The sequence below is a fragment of the Apteryx mantelli genome, chromosome 1, assembly GCF_036417845.1.
Source record: "Apteryx mantelli isolate bAptMan1 chromosome 1, bAptMan1.hap1, whole genome shotgun sequence".
NCBI classification, from domain to species: Eukaryota; Metazoa; Chordata; class Aves; order Apterygiformes; family Apterygidae; genus Apteryx; species Apteryx mantelli.
The window spans coordinates 134,882,814-134,903,393 of NC_089978.1; the positions used below are offsets into that span (position 1 = coordinate 134,882,814).

The following is a 20,580-nucleotide window of genomic DNA, read 5'->3' on the forward strand; positions in this document are numbered from 1 at the left end:
CATCCCATCTAGGTTTAGGAATAGCAAAAGCTGGAAAATCCAGGTCTGTTGGTCTGATGATCACTCTACTGAAAGTCTGCACCTCATTTCCATTTGCATCATTAGGTAGCTTCAGGTTTTCTGCCAGGTTAAAGAGCCCTCTATTATCAGAAACTTCATCCCCATATAGGTAATGCCAGCCCATGCTCAAGTTAGACTGCCTGAGTTCATTGCATCTTATGGTGCCAGTCAGATTTTCCAGGCTTCAGGTCATCCTTGTTGCTCCCTTCTTGAGTCCTTCTAATATCTTTGGTGTCCTTTTTAATGGAGTGTAGTTGGATTAGCCAGTGTTTATGCACTGGTTTCACTACTGTGGTGTAGAGAAGACACTTCGTCTCCCTACTTGATGACCCCAGGCTGATGCATCCAAGTATAACCCATCCCCACAGCTGAAGAAATATGCAGGTAACATCCTTGGTTAACTTGGTTATCTCACAATTCCCAAATCCTTTTTTGGAGTCCCTCCAGAGCTTCCAGAAAACAGTCCTCCATCTTGAAAGAGCACAGATTACATTTATGTTCCCAGATGAATGTCTTTTTGCTTTCAGTACAGCCAAAAATACTTATTGTTTATAAATAAACACCATACCAGTGGATGCAGATAGCTCTGTACAGCTCATCTTTTTCCACCGTTTATAACCTTCAACTTTCCTTGTGTCCTCTGAAAGCTTCATCAACACTGGTTTAATACCTTCTTTCAGACCATTAATCAAGATACTAAAGAGTATTAGTTTCAGAACAGCATCCTACTAGAAATACTTAGCTATGCTGGGGACTCTTTTTTTTCCTTCATTGTCTGAAAACTTTCAGTAAACTAGAATTTGTAATATAGGTCCCCTTGTTCTTTTAATATATATATTTTTAATCAGAGAATAGTCTTGTGTGATTAAGTTAGATATCTTGTGTGGCATAACTTTAAGCTTCTGTACTGCTTTTGTTAACTCAGCCCATGATCTCATCAGAAAATGTTACAGCTGTTGGACAAAAACAATTTTGAGAAGGTGAGAGTGAGAACATCATAACCATCTTTCTTTTTTTTTTTTTTTTTTTTTTAAACTGATTGCATTTCCAGTTTTTTACCTTAAGTTGGCATCAAGTCAACTTGTTTACAGCTATGGATATCATCTTATTTACTGTTTACAAATATTGGCACAAGGCTGGCTTTCCCAGGGCTGTCACATTTCCCAGCATTCTACAATGCTTTAAAAAGTATCAGGAAAGGTGCAGAGAGCTCCAGGGCTTCCAACATAAAAACATTTAAGGACAAAGTTCCTAATAGCTCAAACAGCTCTTATTTTCATGACAGATTAACAGATATGGGAAACTTTGGCTTTTTTGTTTGTTGTGTATTACTTTAAGACTATATTCTATTTGCGTGTAGCTAATGTACTCTCATCTGGTGTTATGTTATCCATCTCATCCCTCTTTCTGCCAGTGTTTCCTGTTTCTCTCCATTACACCTCATTCTGCTTACCTAATCTTCTCTATTATTTTTTATTTTTATTTATTTTTTTGCATGGCAGGCCCCCTTTTCTCACTCAGTAGGTGCCCTACTTGAAGACTTATTTCTTCAGCAAGACCCACAAGTGCCACTGAAGTGCATTGCTCTGGTGCTTCAACAAGTCCCATTTGAAGTTGATAGCTATGGGAAAGGGAGTGAGAATTGCTTTTATCTTCTTCAGATGGACAAGATGACTTGGAAGCATGCCCTTTGCACCTTACACAAACATTATTTGTTTGATTTTCATACTGGGAACATCCAATCTTATCTTTCTCCATTCTGCTGGAGGAGTTGTCATAGAAGTCTCAGAAATGTAAAACAAGATTCATCCCAACCCTTCAGCTTGCCCTGATACAACATGTGGACTATTTTTAACAGGGAACCATTCCTAATTGAAACTGTAATGAATGTGAAAATCAGGGGGATAAAAATAACCAAACTTAGGTGTGGTCTAAATGCAGAAGTTATAGTGGTTTAACCAAAAGTGGGTTTTCTAATTGTGTGGGTGTTCTTGTTTTCAGGCAGTTCAATTAAAGCTGTGCACCTTCTGTGCACACAGACTACACCTGCTTACTTAAAACAACTTACAGCCTCTCACAGATTGTCTAAAAACAGAGGAAGAGGAATAACTGAATGGTGTGCATGCATAGCTTTTTGTTGTCACCCTGCTATGCTCTGCATGCCCTTCTTTTGGATTTTAACATCCTACTTCAGTGATCAGTTAGTCAGTTTTAATCAGACCAGGGTATTGGCTGAAACGAAAACCCCAAGCACAAGTAGCGCTGACTCAGCAAAAGGCACCAATGACAGTAGATCTTACTCCCACTGAGACACAGATCTGTCATCTTTCTCCTCACCTTCACATTCTTTCCTCTTCTCCACAGTCCCTCAAGCCACTGATCAAAAAGCATTGCCATGCCTGGATCAATGCCAGCCTGGAGCAGTTGAGAAGGCTTCTTCAGCAGACCCCAGAGCAGCAGGTAAAGAACTGCCTTATGTGATAGGAGGAGTCAAAGGAGCTTTACTACTGCTCTTCTTTCAAAAACAACCTGCTGCTCCCTGAAGTCAGAGGTTCACATACTGCCATGATCTGCAGACTGGCAAAAGAGAGAACCCTCCCATATGCTTCTTATACTTACTTTTTGATTCAGAATCTCTAAAACCTCTCTCCTGGGCTCCTGCTTTTGCTTCTCAGCCTTAACACAGCATATTTTTCTAAACAGCTCTCTTTTCCATTTTGCCAGAATACCAGAGCCTTGTCATGCCTAGAGAAGGCTGAGATCTTGGAAATGACCATACAGCAGTTAGCAAGGCTCAAGAAGCCAGGTAAATCTTTTTCTGTCACCTCTCCCAGAGTGCAAGAGTACACAGTGGTTCGAGATCTGTAATGGGAGTGGCACCTAACCAGGCAGAGGGGCTGAATCCAGATAAAACTGTGTCTCTTTAAGAAAGGCATGATTGCTCATGTGTCATTCCAGTTTGCGGGGAGTCACTGTTAGAACAAGTTATGCCACTAACATCACTGTTGCTACACTTCTATCTGTTCTTTGTCAAAATTAGGAATTCCATGCCCAAAGATAAATGTATCCTCATATCTTAAAGTTCAAAGGTAACTCTTCCCCCTGCTATGTCCATCTGCCTGTTCTCATTCTCAGACATTGCCTCAAAGAATGGCCAGGACTTTGCTGCTGGTTACTGCCACTGTCTCAATGCTGTAAGCACCTTTCTAAGCTCAGTTGGTTCTTTGATGGATCAAAACATCAGATCTCACATCTTGCATCAGCTAGAGACTACCACTGAGATGAAGGCTGCTATTGCTCCAACTCCTTCTCCCAAAGTCTGGCAACCCCAAGGTGACTTGCCCTCCCCTAAACCTCTCCAAAGCCCTGCTTTTCTCCACGTAGCTACTCCTTCAGCCTTGCTTTCTTCAGGACCTGCCTTGACTATGACATCACCAGAGACTCAGTTCACTCCCAGGGGGCAGCTGGCTTATCCCTCTCCAACACTTACTTCACTGTCTCAACCAAGTTTCTTCCCTTTGCTTTCCCAGATGCTGGAGACCTCTCCAACTGCACCCCAGATGTGGAGGCCCTGGTGAGCTATCACCTAAAGAAGAGGACTCTAACCGTATTGGGGTTTTCTATGGGACAGCTCAGAGTGTGGAAGTGGGGACAGAGCCTGCTCTCAGCTCTGTGCTTCCCTGAAGGCTGGAGCATGCGAGAACTCCAAATTTTAAGGGGCCAGATTCTACATCCTATTTTCAGGGCAGGAGAATCGGTACTCAGTGATGTGTCTATCCCTCTATTAGTGCCCAGATGTACAACATGGGAATACAGAGCAAGATCCTAGCACAGCATGTGCAAGTGGTAGATTTAAGTCATGCATCATTTCCTTTGTTCTGTTCCAAATACATTTATGAAAGGGTTTACATAACAGTGTTTGCTGTGGCAGGGAACTGCCTCAAGAACCCAGGAGATCTTTTCTAGTCCTGTGTTTCTAATGACTGCCCTTCTAACTAATGCTTTCTAAGTTTCACCTAATACTCAAGAAGTAAGAAAAGACCATTATTTCTCTGCAACTGAGGCTGTTATTAATAAGAAAATAGCAGAGATATTCCCTGGATTATGCAGAGATTGTGCAGACCCCAGAGGCCCACTCAGGGCTGCACAGGATGACCAGGAAGCAATGAACACCAACAAATCCCCTTGGAGTGCATTGTGAAACGACAGCAATTAAAGGGTATTTTTGCAAGTGGTGGGTTCCTGGGTTTTCTTTTACAATTTCCATGTTGTCATTGCGCATTATTTCATCATTTTGTAACTACAGGGGAAGGCTTTACAGAAAAAAAGCCTTAAAATTAGACACCAAGGTTCCTTCAGATTTCCCAAGGACATGAAAGAGGTTACTTAGTTCCACAGCTGGCATACTTAGATTAGCAGAAGGCAAGAACTGATCCAACAATTCTTTACAGTTTGTTTCTTTATTCAGTAAACATCTAGTTACAAGTTTCACAAATTAAAAAAGTGAGGGAGCTGACTGAATAGGGGCCAGGGGGACAACAGGCTGGTCCAGCTTTTGTTTTGCTCCTCCCTTCCCTATCACACACATCCTTCTGCTTCTCCATAGCTGCACCAAGGAGCAGGAGGGGAATAGAAGCCTTTGTCCCAGTGAGGGGACTAACACAGGGTTCTAGCAGAATTTCCTCTTTTGTTTCACAGGGGACTAAATACAAACTTCAGAACCAGCCCAACCCAGCACAGAAAAAGTGGAAAGGATGGAAGAGGCAAGGCCGCAGCTTCTCATGCCCACCACTAATGGCAGAAAGAACAGAACCAAGGGAGAGCAGAAAAAGGATGGGCAATGAATGTGTTCCTTGCACATCAGTGAGATTCTCCATGCCCCACTACAGCACCCAAATGGGGCAAGAAGAGCAATGCAGAAGATTAGTTGCTTTGTTTCAACTCTTAAGGGTGGAGGGGGAGGTTAATATTAAATTTGAGGAGGGTCCAAGTGGTGCTTTGAAGGGGCTTCAGAGTTTCACTGTCTGTACCTGGAAGTAAGGGAAAAAAAGGGAGAATATAAAAAGAATAAGTAGTGATTAGAAAGCAGCACAGAAGACAGATAAAGACAAGTTTAAACTTGAAGTTTAAAGAGTGAAAACAAATCCCCAGTTCTAAGCACTAGATCACATCCTAGTGAACCCCATTCAAACCACAGGAGAGCAGACACCAACACTTATCTGCTTTGCCTAAACTCAACTGGATTCCATCTTTAAAAGTAGACGAATTGACTACAAATGGGCTCTAAGTTTCATACAATGACAATATAAACATTAGCTGCTTGTCTCTACAGATTGATATTCCCACACCATTTCAACCAGCAGTTAAGGCTGATACCACACTTTTTTCTTGAAGACAAAGCTAACTTAAACAGCTTCCACCTTCCCCACTCAAAATATCCATCTTCCTCTGCTGTCCAGATTTAGTGGGAAAATCCATTTCCAGCCCAAACTGCAAAATAGTACAAGATTGGGGCAATAAAAAGAAAAATCATATGGCTAAGAGGCAACCACACAGTGGAAGATGAGAAAAACTTGTTAAGACTTACAAGAATGTGTAGGTAGATTTGGGGGTGACAACACAGCACCCCCCACAAAGTCTGCTTTGCGTTCACCAGTCATACCGACGGGACTGTCTGGAAGGAGAATCCTCAGGGCCCTGGATTGCAAGACGAGTCCCCTCAGCCCGGCGGCCATTGCTGCCTTCATGACGTCGATAATCCAGCCCCCGCTGCGGCCGGAAACGGGATGTCTCTCGCCTCCACTCATCATCAAATGCAGCTGCATCACCTACATAAGGAAAGAAGAACAAGCTCAGTTGGGGAGGAGGTGGGAAAGTGGCATCCAGATTTGCTGATGAGAAGGACACAGACAGTACTCACTTTCATCCATATTGATGTAGTCCTGCCTCTCCTCCTGGTCACCTGTACGATGGTTCCGGGATCGCTGCATGATGTGGGCTCGCTCCCTGATGTGGTGTCCAATCGACATTTGCTCCAGGCCACTGTCTGAATCCCTTACAGTCCGTCTAGTTTCACGTATCTGTGGACAGATTCCCATGCAGAATAACATTTCAATTCATCCTCCCAGCCCCATTAGGCACTCAGATTCTTTCCTGCAGTATTTCAGTCACATACCACCACCACTACTCCCAGGATGTCAGAAGCAACATAATAATGAGGGAAAAATGGATTCCCCCCTGCCAGTACTTCCTATCCCCTCCCAATGGCCCTCAGCATGGTTCAGTGAGTCACACTGGGTTCCTCAAACAGCAACTGACTGCAAAGCAGAAGTGCTGTGGGTGGCCAACACCATGTCATCAAATGAAGTCTATCCACCCACAGCAAAACCAGCTGCCTAGTGCTTGGTAGACATGCTCCAGTCTCCTCCTTACCCCACCAGGTGCTGAACGCATCTCTGAGGTCTCTTGATAGACTTTGGGCCCATCACCCAGGTTGGAATAGGAGATGACAGTTGAGGAGGTAAATGTCTGGCAGTTGGCACCACTTGTCATATGCTCCTGAAAGAAGAAATGGGGAATAGTATAGAGAAGGGACCAGGGGGAAGAAGAGATGCCAGTTGCTTCTCTCTCTCTGTAAAACAAAGTGGTAAGAAATTACATATAGGAAGAGTACAGTCCCCATGGGTCCATCTTTCTGAAGAATACCTCTTCCTATTAATTCTGGTTCCTTGCTGAACAAGTCTACTTCTGCACCTCTTTCCTCACCCATTTCCCTCCCTGCACTCAGCAGGCATGCCCCAGGAACAACCTATCCACTGCTCCAGCCTGGACAGCAAGCCGAGGTTATAGCCTCTGCCACTTTGGCAGCTTGAGCATGACCAATACCAAAGAATCATAGTAAAACGAGAGACAGTAAAGAGGATGGCAAAAGCACCCTCAGCGCTGCTCTTAATATGAACCATTATATGGAGGATTCTTACCATGTTTCCAATCATGTCGTTCATCATTCCAAACATATCTATGAAGCCACCCGCCTGAGAAGAAGGAAAATAGAGTACAGGACAGTCAGTTTGGAAGGATACAGGAGGAAACAACAAATCATCTGCAAAGGACATAAAACTGCTGTCTAAGAAGAAAAAAAAACTTGTTCTTTTCCCTTTCTTTCAATAGGGCAGAAAAGACAGAATTTAGGGTTGCTGTTCTCCCCAGTCCCTCAGGTTTCGTAGCCCAAACCTTCTGTCCCTCAAGATCTCTGGATAGGGCAAAGGGCATTTTTTTCTTTGGGTCTGATTCCTGATGCACTGGGATTCATGAGTCCTTGCACACAGTAAGGTTAAGAGAAGAAAACTCAGAACATGTACAATGGTCTTACTACAGAACAGCCATCCTTGTGGACGTTTTAACCTCATCATTGTTAACCCACAATTTAAACCACAAAGATGTTTCTGTGCGTTGTATTTGTTCTAACATAATAATAAGTTCTCTTATTTTCCCTATAAACACTTGACTGTTTTTCATCTTGTAAACCTAAAGGCTTTGCTAATATACTGGGCCAGCAGGTCTCACAGGTTAATTGTGCAACATGTAAACAAAATTACTATGTCAGTTTAAACTTGCTGATTTTTTATTTTGAGGAGCCTCTTTTTCTTGTTTTCAGAGGACCAACAATCATGTGTAATATTATTATCCTTTGAAGTCTATTAATCCTTCTCAGAACTAGAACAATTCCAGGATGCTTAACCTTTTTCACTGAGGCAATCCTGCAGAGCAAGTCAGCTTAAGTTACTGAAATCTGGAGTAACCCCTTTCCATTGTATTTTAGAGGATGACAAAATCCATACAATCCAAGAACGATGCTCTCACTCATGTACAGACATTCTCATTCCATTCCTGTTCACCTGAAACATTCTGTTGGCTTTTCCATCTTCCACTGCTGGCCAAGGAGGTTCAACGATCACCTCTGCCTAATAATGGCCGAGTCTTCTCCCTGAGTTGTCACAGTTCCTTCAGGAGCTCCAAACTGAGCTCCTTGGTTTCTTTTTAGACGCATGAGGTTAGTAAGAGTCTATCTGCTCTCCCTAGATATTATCTGTCCCTTTTCTTATGGAGTATTATGCCGTAACAGCTTTAGAACTCTTCTCTATTTGAGGTTCAAATACAAACCCCCAATATAAGAATCTCTCCTCTAAAACAGCTCATAGACTTGATTTAAACATTAGAGAGGAAACAAGAGACTGGCCTGAAGTCACACAGCAAGTCAGTGAAAGAGCTCCAAGAGAAACCGGCTGCTTTTGGTTTCAGTTCAATACTCACTTCACTATTCCATTTACTATGAATCTAAAGCTCATTCTGGTGTCCTCACCTTCCCATCCTCACTGCCTGTTAAGACAGACTATCTTGGTCACAGATGCTACATTTTAGCACTACTTGCACAGAGCACTGACTCAAAAGAGCCACTAGTTGTGAAGCCTCAAATAAGATCTAGTGACCTTATGAAACCTGTGGGACTGGGAGAACAGCAACCCCAAATTCTGTCTTTTCTGCCCTGTTGAAAGAAAGGGAAAAGAACTCAGAAAAACTGAGGACTCACCATGCCCAGCATTCCAAAGGGTGAGACAGCTCCTGCCTGCTGGGACAACAGAAAAACAGAACAGAGAATGATCTTACAACATCCAGCTATTAGAACCTCCTCAAAGCACCCTCATCCTTTTTGGAAAAAAGGACTGGTAACACTCAGACCCAACAAATAGTGTGAGAAAATACCCCACAAACTCATGGTAGTTCAAATTATACCACCCCTAACAAAACAGACAGAAGCGATGCTCATAAATTTCTCCCAGTTATATTGACTTAGGGCCTTGAGAAATCGTATATATCCCTTCCCTTCCTCCCATTCACCCTAGAACGCAGTTGCCAAGGAATGTATTAATGAAAGTGGAGCAAAGAAAAGATGCAAGAACACCACTGTTTTAAGAGGCCAGTTCTGCCTCCACCATCTGCGTGAAGGTGAGGGGCAAGCCCAACCATGGTGGAAGACAGCAACCAACCAGGCAGTTTAAGAAATCTGATGCTGTACTCAGCTCCTCTTTTTACCTGCATCCTACGACTGGCCTGGCGAGCCCCAGGTGTGGTCCCATCAGTGATGCCAAGCAGCGGGCCAAATCCAAAACTTCCAGAAAGCATGCGGTTCATGTGCTGCCGGTGGATAGCAAAAGGGTCCCTTCAGAAGGGTTGAGAGAACAATAATGAGGAAGGGATGACAGAACACGAAGCCCCAAATAATCCTCCTGTTCTGACTCTCAGTTCCTCTTACGTAACTGTGACTGTACCTTCCTCTCCAAGTTGAGAGCCCAGAGGCCCAAAAACTTAGTGTTGTGTATGCAAATCCTTGGGACTGGCAGATCCCATCCTGTTTCTTGCTATTTTGGGTAGTACACCCTAAAATCCCTCTCAGGCACTAACAGACCTCTGTTCAGAAACCTGTTTCTTGCTATTTTGGGTAGTACATCCTAAAATCCCTCTCAGGCACTAACAGACCTCTGTTCAGAAACAGCTAGTACTCTGCTCCTACTAATGCTTTAAGGCCAAGCGTGGCTTAAGTCCATTCCAGAACCTCACTGTTCTGATAAAAGCCACTTCTCAGATCTGCAGCCCAAGTATCACCATCCTTTCATACCCATTTCCTCTTGTGCCAACAAAATCACGTAAGTTAACAGCTCTGCTAAACAAATCAAGCTCTTCTAGAGGAGAGCTTTTCATTTTCCAGGGAAGTGCATGAAGGCCCTTCTGGCTCCGCAGAGGACTACACCTAATGGAGTTAGATAGCATGCAACCCTAGTTATTGCCCTCTCATCCCTTCACGTGTGCACAAACACTCAAACACAAAGACTGAAACCTTCAGAATACACTGCATGGCCTGACACTAACTGTTTGGCATCCCTCCTTCCCCAAGCACCTCCATCTGCTATTCTTCTGCAAGGTTATGTTTACACCTGTCAGAGGCTGAGACCACATAGAGCTTCTGTTCCATACTTCAGTGTGGGAGGGAAAGGAAACATTAATTAGGGTCTCTAACTGTTTTCTCTTCTTGCTTTCTTTTGCAGCCTCCACTTTGAGGGCTGTACATATTCACCACATGCTAGAGGAGCAAGAAGAGAGAAAGGAGAACAAGGAAAAACTGTCACAGAAGACAGTGGACACAATAAAAAAAAGTCTGAGAAGCATCATAGCATTCCTTTGCACCTGTTATAGTCTGGATTTATCTTTCCTGAAAAGTATATAGTATTCCTGAGATCACAAGAGCACCTAGTACAAACCAATACTTTTCTTTCTCTACTGGAAATACTTTCCATAATAAAAGCTAGACTCACACCTGCCACATCAGTGAGAACATACAGTCATTCTGTGACTAACTGGGAGATCAAGGGCTCTTCTCCTGCTAATTTGTTTACAGCTGATAAAATTCTTGCTTTATCATCAATTTTATAAGCAAAAACCTGACTTTGTTCTTCTACATAAATTAATTTCATCGAATTTCTAGTAGTTCCATGCTTAACACAACCAAATTCTTACTGTATTACATTCTAATCCTTATCTGCTTTGACAAGAACTGTCAATTCAGTTTCACTGCCAAATTTTATCAATAGCATCCAATTTCTGGATTGTGTACAGAAACAAAAATATTCAGTAAAATGAATCCCAAGAATAGTTCTTGGAACGTTTGTTAGATTTCAAGACTCATACAATCCCATTTTAAAACTAATTGTTGTCATCTTCTCTTTACTTAGTTCCTTACAACTTTACAACTGCTTTAGCAGTCTTCTCCAGCTTCATGAATGATATCCTGTGTGGAACAGTAACAAGCACTTTACAGAAAAGTAGGTTTTACATAGCTGAAGTCTTTCCTTTTCTAAAAAAATAAAAATAAAAAACCTTTTAACAAAGAAAAAGGTTAGGTATTCTAGCACACTCTTCCTTAGATGATGCCACAGTGCATTTTGTCCTAGTTTAGTTCATTATGCTTTCCTCCAAAAACATGCTCTAATATTGCTGAAATCAGACCAGCATGAAGCAGTTATTCCCGGTGCTACCCCTTCAAAGAATGTTTACAATTTTCTCCAAACAGCTCCCAGGTTGCAGTATTTACTGGAACCTTCAAGGCCCTGTGTCCATCCATTTGGACATTAGGATAGAGTATACCTGGTGCCCTCCTCAGCCTCTCAGCTCTGTGGGGAGCTCTGTCTACGCCGCAGCTACCAGCGCTCTCTCCCGCTCGCCCCCAATTCACCTGCCCTCGTCCTCCCTCCAGAACAGGACTTGGAGCTCCGCTCACATGGCAAACAGGGGATCCTCTGGCTCGCCATCCCTCATTAACCGGAACATACTTCCCTTGATCGGGGCGGTCTCTGCAGAGAGGAGAGGGGGTGAGCACAGCCGGGGGTGGGGGGAGGAGCGGCAGCGACACCCCGCCCCACAGCCCGACGCAGCTGCCCCATCGCGGCCAGGCCAGGCCAGGCCAGCGCTCCCCACCGCGGCGCCCGAGGCCAGCTCCCCCCGGGCCCGGGCCCGGGCCCGGCCCCGCTCGCGCCCCTCCCCTGCCTGCCGGTGCGCCGGTCGGTGGCGGGCGAGGTAAGCGGCCCGTCCTCTTCCGCAGCAGCGGGGCACCTGCGGTCGCTCACGCCTCGGCTCCCATCGCGGCCTGCACCCCGCTCGCCCCTTCCGCTCCGCCCCGCCCGCACCAGCCGGCTCGGCTCGGCTCGGCTCGGCTCCCCTCGCCCCGCGCAGGCGCGCACGCAGGTGGGGAGGAGGGGGGAGAGGGGAAGCGGGTCCGGCGCCCCGCCCCCGCCTCGCGCAAGCGCAGCCGTGCGCATGTCCCAATGCTCTACAGTCACTGCCACCGCCCCGAGGAGGCAGGAAGTGACGCTCAGCCGGCCCCGCCCTCCCGGCGCTGCCTCCGTTGCTGTCTCCCGAGGCCGTTGCTCGGCAGCAGCGGGCGCTGGAGCCGCAGGACGCTTCCAACGCCACGCGGCCCCGGGGAACGGCGCGCTGCGGCTGGCCGCGAATAAAAACGTGCCCCAGTCACAAAGAGCCATTGTTTCTGCGGTAAAGCTGATGGCAAACGGCTCTGGCAGTGTTTCTGATTTGCTGCTGATCCTCCCGCTGTAAGATGGGGGGGCTGGCTGGGGAGGCCAGCACTAACATGGGGGATCAGAGTAACAGGGGACACTCTGACTGGGCATCTCTGCCAAGGTCACAGAGACGGGAGACAACTAGCATGTAAATGTCACCACAGAGAAGAAGGTGGTTGCCATCTGGCTGCTAATAGCAATAGCCCCCAACAGTTTGTGACCAGTTAGTTCAGTGTCTGAGTCTGCAGCCACGATCTCTGAGTAGCTACAGGGAAAGCACTTTGCCCAAGTTTCCTGGAGAATGTGGAAATGGAGGAGGTCACTGACCAGTTTGTTTGCCTGTGCTGAGGTGATGGACAGCATACGTACACCTGTGTTCTGCCTGGCAGGGACACCAAGATTTGACAGCAATATGGAGGGTATTTTATAAAACAGCAGTGGGTCATCACTGTCCTTGGGCAGCAGCCTAGACCATGTGAGGCACAGATATTCAGTATGTTCACCTACAGTGGCAGAGGGAAACCCTAACCCACCTGGTGGCCAGCACAAATGAACAGTGTAAAAGCCTCTTGTGTACTCATTTAACCATCCCTGGGGAATGCTGATTGTCTTCAGCTACCACCCGTTTCATTGGATTAAAAGGAAGACAGCAGATTGACTCATTCAAGCTTGAGACCAGTGCACACTTCCTTAGTGGTATTTTTGTTGACTGTTGCATCCTGCCCACTATGTGCAGGAGCCAGACTAAACCCATGCCAGAAAACTAGAAATAGCAGGCTGCAAGATGTGGTTGACAAATCAAACTCCTGGGATGTGGCAGCAGCTATGTCCTTGGCTGTCAAAGTCTGACAGAGGAAAATGAGCTGACAGCATGCTCTGGGGTGGAACACATAGGGGACTTGGCAACAGTTCTTGCTATGGTAGGTCTCAAAATAATACAAGAATACAAGACCTCTCACTGGAGGCCTGTGCCTATATGCATGCAGAAGACTCTTCAGGTGTCCCCCGCTGTGCCCAGTAAGTGGCATTCTCCAGAGGTTGAGAGTGAGCATCCACAACAATGGAAGCTGTGGATAGCACAATGATACAGGACCGGTGGATGGAGACAGATACCATGGGCAGGGCACTGGCTAAGCAGAGACAAAACTCTTAGGCAGTGCTTGTTACTGAGACTGTTCATAGGTGAACTGGAGAAACATTGCCCTGTCATCATCTCAGAGCTGATCTGCAGCACAGAAGTTCATACAAAGCCTCTGCTAAAGCCATTGTCCTCTTGAGGCAAGAGACAATCTGTCCCAACCTCTCTGTCTCTTTTTTGCAATCTTGAATCATCCCTCAGAGACCTACAGCAGTCTTGAAAGCATTTCCTGTTTGGTGTGTTTTCTTTTACTTTGAGTCTGGTGTGCTGTTTGATTGGAGTATGTGGAACTGATCCAGAGTGGCAGGATTCAAAAGCAGGTGAAGAGCTTCTTGGACAAGAACATAAGCATCTTTTTTTTTTCTTTGGAAGCTGTAGGATAAAACCACTTGCCATCCTACAGTTACCAGTGATTTTCTCACTCATGGAACAACCTAGAAATGGTAGGACTCCCTCAGGTTTTTTTGTTTTTTTGCAAATACTAGTGAGTCAGGCAGTAGTACCTCCCAAAAAATGGAGGTAGAGAAAGGAAAACAATAGAGGTTGGCAGCAAACGCTTTGCAGCATTCTTCTGTTCCTAATGCTGCTTCTTTGCAAATGGTTTGGGACCCAAAAGGTTGACATGATATTGGGGGCTGTGGCTGTGTACCTTATTAGACATTTCTCTAGCCTTGTATGCAGTCCTTACACTTGATGTCAATGTAACTGAGGTTACCAAAGACTACATTAACAGTGATACTACCAGTTCAACAAATCTTGAAGGAGTCCAGCTTGCAAAGAATTGTGCTGGTGGCTAGTGCTGGCTGAAACCCTGGAAGGAGGGAGTGGAAATGCAACCTTTTTCTGGAACATGGACAAGCCCACAGAGCTGAGAAACTCTGAAGCAGTATAATTGCACTATCTGTACATAAGGTTTCTGTATACTAATCACTACATTATGTCTTATGTGCACCAAGTGGATGACCGTTTGATAGGCTATAATAACTAAGCATGGGGAGTGCAAATGAAAAGCAAGGTTCTTACCTTGCTCGTGTTACTTCTCTATCTAGGCTGTTTCAGTTTTCTGTCACGAATTAAAGCTGTTAACTACGTCTGTCATTTCCTTTCTTTTTTTTTTAAGCTGTCCAGGTTGTGCTGGAGGTGGTGGAGGATGGGGGAAGGGAGAGGAAGAAGGAGCTCAGCAGGCAGCCAGGAGGAGGTGAGTGAAGGGCAAAATGGAAAAGAGATCACTGACGCCAGTGCCCTGACTCCACCTTCATCCGCCTACCGCTGACTTGCTGCCAAGCTGCTTCCCTCCCCCTAACATCCCCATCACCACTAGCAGCACAGGCAGCCAAAGGGGCAGCCACAGTGTAAGCATTTTAAAAGCAAACTGAATATCACGTGGTGAAGGTAAACTAACAGCACGCTGAACATCATGCTTTTTTACCTGCTTATTCCAGGGACTGATCATTTTGGCCAAGGAGATAAAAACAGCTTCTTTATGTATCCAAATGTCCAAGGGCCCCTGTGGATGCCTATAAGACAAAGAAATCCTGGTTATCAGAAGGTATAGCTACCCACAGCCATTTCCTCATTGGTTCCCTTCATCTGTGCCTGTTACGTAATCCTCACCCAACAACTAACTCTGACCTCAGATGAAGGGCACCCTGAATGAAGTACAGCTCTGATTTGATCCTCAAACGTGACAATTTGGGATGCTAGAGCTAGTTTATGGCAGCTGCAGTTTGTGTTGCACAGCAGTGATTACTTTCAGAATATTTTGCTCGTGTTAAGGATGTCTGTCATACTGTGAGAACCACAACCTCCATCTGTGCTATGACAGTGAAGACAGGTTCACAAAAATTATGATTCGACACCTCCCCCCCTTTCTAATCTTCTTACAGGTTCTGCTGGTGAGACAGAGTCACTCCTTAGTCACTCCCTTCTACTCATCTTTCTTCTTATCATGTTATCTACTCTGCTTCCCAGCCACGGTCAATGCTTATTATTTGTTTCCCCTCAAGAAACCATTTCCCAACGCAAAGCTTGGCCAGTTGTTGAATTCTTGAGCATTTCCTTTTGACTTCAGGATACAACATCACAAAAGAAGAACAAAAATCAATAATCTGCTTGGATTTTTAATGGACATAAGACAGAAAGATGATCAGCATAGATTAAATACCTACATACATGCAAGTGCATTCCCTCCTCACACTGAAATTTTACTAGTCTCACTTTAAGTGAAAGGGTAGGTACTGTTTCTGTCTGAATTTATGTAAATATATGAAAAGCTAATGCAAATATATGGCCTTCTGCTCTCTTGCTGTTCAGCAAACAGTTTGGAAGAGTTTTGGAACCATTTATGAGTTACTACACAACAAAATTCTTGAAACATCCAGTATGGTTTTACTGTTACTCAAAAAATGTCTCAGTTAGCTCAGCCTTCAACATAATCTACAAACTGCCCTCCCCCACTAAGCAGGATAGGGCAACAAGACTAGCAAGCTATTAAAAAGAAATGTACAAATATTTGCTTCTAGGTGCATGCACACAACTCAGAACACACACCCTGCATATGCTAGAAGCAGAAAAACACATACCATACATATAAAACCCCCCCCACATACGCAAGCACATGCTCACAAAGACATGTAGGTGCAAACTTAAAACATGTATCAGTAGAAAAACACCATACTTCCTATACTCGCAAAAGTATATGCAAATAACAAAGACAATATCATCACAGTACACAAACTTGCACGTATATATGTACATGCATATATGCTATATGTATATATATGCATATACATGCACACACCTGCATAAACACACAGCATAAACAAATCGCAGCACAAAAATTGTAACTTACCATACAGAGAAAATTACATTCATACTGTTCTCCAAGCTGCATACAGACATGCATATTGTCTGTGTTCCCATACAAAGCTCTATCGTGTAACTTCTGTATGTCTCTCATTTTGTTTAAGGGCATATGACTCCTAAAAGGATGGAGACAATTCTGCTGAGTTTGCAATGCAACTTAAAACAGATAACAGAACATACTGAAAAAGGGCTCCTATGTACATACTCCATGAGTATAGTTGCATTTGCAACAAAGGGAAAAATACAGATGGGAGAAGGGAGTTGATCCAGTTGCAAATGGATCTGGCAGGTGAGAGTACCACAATGTGATGGAGGAACAGAAGAAACAGGGACAAGTTAGGTGAGATGGTTATGGGAATGCCCTCAGGATCCGAATGAAGAGGTGCACACCAGAAGCCAACAGCATCTCAGTCATGATTGAAGGGCAAGCATAGCTGGGATGCAGAAGAGGGCATGCTACAAGGCATGGAGAAGAGTTTCACATAGGATATAAGGGAAATCATATCCAATATAGGCACATAAGAGAAAAATGGACACATGGAAAATGAAAGTGGGATGTGAAACAAATTTTGTATATAAGATGAAGAATGCTGATAAGAATAGACACGAGGGAAAAGTTAAGAAGGGTCAGATTAGATAATAATAGCAAACAGAATATGGTGCAGCATGTGGATGGGAAAAGGTAAGGATGCATACTGAAAGTACTAGAGCGTACTGAGGGGGGAGGAAGAGGTCACAGGTGGCACATCAGCTTGCAGAGCGAACCACATGGTCCCATCTTACAGTTTGTAGGAAACAAAATTTCTCTTACGCAAACAGGTGTTTGTGTATTTGCATCTGCGGGTGTGTTGTATTGATAAAGCTCTTTGGGCACAGGCACATCACTGAAGTATAACCCTTGCTTTCTCCTCTCTAGTATGCTGTGCCAGGGCCTATTTGTGCATTAGTATGAAAATGTCTCTGCTATGGGATGTCTGTTGGTGTAGTTTTGCATTTTCAGTAGCTGACCATGTAAAGGAAGGGATGAAAAGCCTGCACTGATGAAGAGCAGAGCAGAGCCATGAGCCGTCTGTCTCCTGAAAAGGAGAAGCAGATAAGAATGGCAATTGGCCACTTCATAGATTTTTTTGGGCTATGTTGGGTGTATCTCCAGAAACGAAGCTTTTTTCCTGCAGAAGAGAGGGATGAAAGAAGGGCACTTGAGCCAAACCAGGGCTTGAATGATGCTAGCAGCCAGGCCTGAGAGGCTGGTTGGAGGGGCTTATAAAACAGAAGGGAAAAAATGAATGTATTTTCACAATTTGCCTTTTTGGTACTTGTCCAGATGTGTGTGTCTGGGCTGCATTACAAGTTCTTTGGGGCAGGCACTGTGCACTGTATGTGGCTAGGGAGAAGCATTGGTAGATTTGTCACATCATTGGAGACAAGCAGCTGTAACTGTGGAGACAAGAGATGACAAGGTGGGATCCTCCTACTTTCCTGTCACACATTATAATTTATCCAATCTCTTTCTCACTTTCCTCTAGGAGATATTTTTTATTAGATGTTCAAACTGAAAGAGATTTGACTAAACCCAGAGCACCGATTCTAAATTCAGACTTAGCACTGAGATTTACTGAGTTTGTATCAGATACTTTTTCCATATAGCTGGATTAATAACTTTGCCTGGCACCTATGAGTATGTGCATGTAGATGGTAGCCATTCACACGTTTTTATGTGCATGCTTACTCTTGTACTTACATTGGCAAATGCATGCAGATTTCTTTGTGTGCATGTATACTGTGATTGTGAGTAGGTTAATATAAATCTTCTAGGAAACAAAAAGGGAATTTAGTCATCCTGGTCTGTTCAAGCTGTTGGACAGAAGTATGAAGCATGGCTACAGAGACATTTATTTATTTAGTAACAAGCCTTCATAGCTGAAAAACACAAACCACCATTCTGTATAAAAGACTTTCACTTAAAATGAGAATTACAGCCCTATTGCTGGAAGGCTTTGTATCACTTACCTTATCGTGCCCTGCCCCAAATCACTGCAAACACCACCTCTCCCGACCCTGGGCAAGAACAGATTTGGTAACCTTACGGCAAAAGCCAGTGTCCTGGCAGCCCTGTCGCCAGTTCAGGCCTGGAGATTGCCAGTATAATGCTGCCAGAGAGACAGCAGGTGTCAGTGTTGCACACCTTATCCCGCTCGAGCTTTCCTGCTCTTCGCTCAGGGCTCTGGCTGCTCCCTTTGCTCAGCCCCTGGATGAACCAGAAACGTTTTGCATGACCTGAATCTCACCGTCAGCATCAAGGATTCGGCGCAGATGGCTGCAGCCGGGATACTGGGCTCTGGGCTCTGCCTGGCCTGACTCGGGACAGAACTGAAAACATGATGAAGGGATTGCCCCTGAAGAAGAGCATCATTACAGACTGCCATGTCTTTGGGCTGCCAGCTGCGTCGCCCTCCTTGCATGTGCAGCATCCACTGCAAACCTCTGCGCTCAAAGTGAGCCTTGACCGCTGCTGTAGTATCTGCTGTACTAAGATAAATGCGATCAATGAAGTTATCAAAACGTTGACCGCAAAGTGTGGGGATCTGCAGGAGAGCCCCACTCGCACAACTAAGGGCTCTGGTTTAAATGCTGGGTGCATACCACGGGCTATGTGTCCCCAGAGATGCCCATGTGCTTTGAAAAACCTCCATCTTGTCCTCACAACCAACTTGGGATGTGAGCCAGGACCTGCCTCCTCACAGCAAGAGGGCAGCTCCCGTGTAAAAAGGGGAAGGGTCCTGTCCCGGGTCACTGCTGCGCCCCGCTGTGCCCCAGCCCCCGGCGTGCCGAAGAGAAAGGGTGCAGCGCCGGCGTCTGTGGCACCGCTCCCTCGCGCACCTTCCCCTCAGCCCCACGTGCAAGGGGCCCCTCCCACCTCACCGCACAAACGTTCCTGCACCCCCCTCCCCCATGTGACCATCCCTCCCGCCAGCCAATGAGAAGGCTGTTGCCAGGCAGACGGCTCATTTGAATTGCCCAATCAGACGCCCATTATTAGTCCCTCCTTATATGGGGAACCAGGATGCGTTCGCTAAGCCCCCCCCCCCCCAACTCCCTCACCAACGCGCGCGCTAGCCGTGCCATGCCGCGCCCCGCCCTCTCCCTCCGCCGCAGCTCGGAGCGCGGGAAAAGCGGGCTCCCGCCCCGCCCCCACCCCGTCCGGTTCCCGCGCGGGGGACCCGGCCCGGGCAGACGCCTTCCCGGCGGGACACGGGCAGCTGGGGAGGGAAAGAGGGCCGCTGGGATGGCGGGAGGAGCCGCCGGCTGGGAGCGATTTCAGCGGGAGGGTAGGCAGCTGGAGTGGAAAATTCCAGGCGGGAGGAAGCATGAGCGAGACCGTCGCCAGCGCTGCCCTCCCACACAGCCCCGCTGCGATACGCCGCCGCCCGCCCCGCAGCACCTCCTGCTGGGCACGGCCCGCGCTGGCCGCCGCCGGCCTGCCGGCCCCCTCCGGCTCCTCCTGGGCGAGGCCCGGCCGGCCGGAGGCGGGAACTCTGCCCCCAGCCTGGCCTCAACGTGGCCGGGACTGGCAGGCGTCTCGAGGCAGGGCGCCCCCTCCTCCTCGGTCCTCGCCTTCCTCCCCCCCCCCGCAGCAGGGGCGTCCGATGGGCAGGCGTATAGGGAAGGAACATGCACGGACCTGCTTGCGGCTCTAGACCGTGAGGCCCTCGTCTCCTCTGCTAGCAGGAGACATGGCTAAGCTGTATGACAGCATCCCCAGACCATGCCGCAGAGACACTGGGTCCGGGGCAGAGGGCTCCATTTTCCCAATGGCAGGGCCCCACCCTTGTACATCCTGGCTATGAGCAGCAAGGGGCTGCACAGAGCCCTGTGCTGTCCGGTGTGGGCAGGAGTCAAGGGTTCAAGGGTGAAATGAGGGCAGGACATCTGCGGTTAACACCCCACCCCCTGTCCAGCCTGGACAGGCTGGGCAGCTGCAGCGCAATGCCCACACTGGCAGGCTTCAGCTCAGTCCCTGCTGTGTGTTCACGTGCTCACTGGCTCCTTGGTGCTTGTGCGGCAGCTGTGCCGTGCCACTGTGCGCGGGACACTGCTGAGACGTCCCCGCTCAGCCAGGCGAGAGGGAGGGCAGAGCACAGAGCTGCCAGGGGCAGCGACCCCTCCAAGGTCAGGGCCGCAGCTCCCATCTTAAGCCCCCTTTAACCCCCGGACCACCTCACTGCTGTCCCCCGCTCACAGGCACTTGCCAAGCGCTGAGCGCACATTGTTCTCGGTATTCCGCTCTTTCCCGCAGCCTTTCTCTCCTCCCTCTCTCCTCCCTCCCAGTCCCTCTCCCCTCCCTTCCCCAGGTCCCTCCTTCCCTCGTCACCAAGTGGTGTATAAATC

At 46.6% G+C, this 20,580-nt stretch overlaps 1 protein-coding gene across 9 annotated transcripts; it reads right to left on the reverse strand.

The window, feature by feature from the left end:
• Nucleotides 1–4,501: 4,501 nt before the first annotated feature.
• Nucleotides 4,502–14,835, reverse strand: MLF2 (myeloid leukemia factor 2). 9 transcript variants are annotated; one of them, XR_010885349.1, is made up of 9 exons: nucleotides 14,756–14,835; nucleotides 11,393–11,465; nucleotides 9,154–9,280; nucleotides 8,651–8,689; nucleotides 7,041–7,094; nucleotides 6,493–6,618; nucleotides 5,981–6,140; nucleotides 5,648–5,888; nucleotides 4,502–5,090 (listed from the first exon to the last, which is right to left on the reverse strand). XR_010885349.1 is itself a non-coding variant. In XM_067302970.1 (8 exons), exons 1-8 carry the CDS (start codon nucleotides 11,928–11,930, stop codon nucleotides 5,710–5,712), a joined length of 1,026 nt encoding a protein of 341 aa, XP_067159071.1. In that variant the 5' UTR covers nucleotides 11,931–11,945; the 3' UTR covers nucleotides 4,502–5,709. The 9 variants fall into 9 exon arrangements, 1 of the variants encoding a protein (XP_067159071.1); XR_010885344.1 differs by lacking the exon at nucleotides 14,756–14,835 and adding an exon at nucleotides 11,663–11,945 and having other exon boundaries at nucleotides 8,651–8,686; XR_010885342.1 differs by lacking the exon at nucleotides 14,756–14,835 and adding an exon at nucleotides 11,663–11,945.
• Between the last annotated feature and the right edge of the window lie 5,745 nt (nucleotides 14,836–20,580).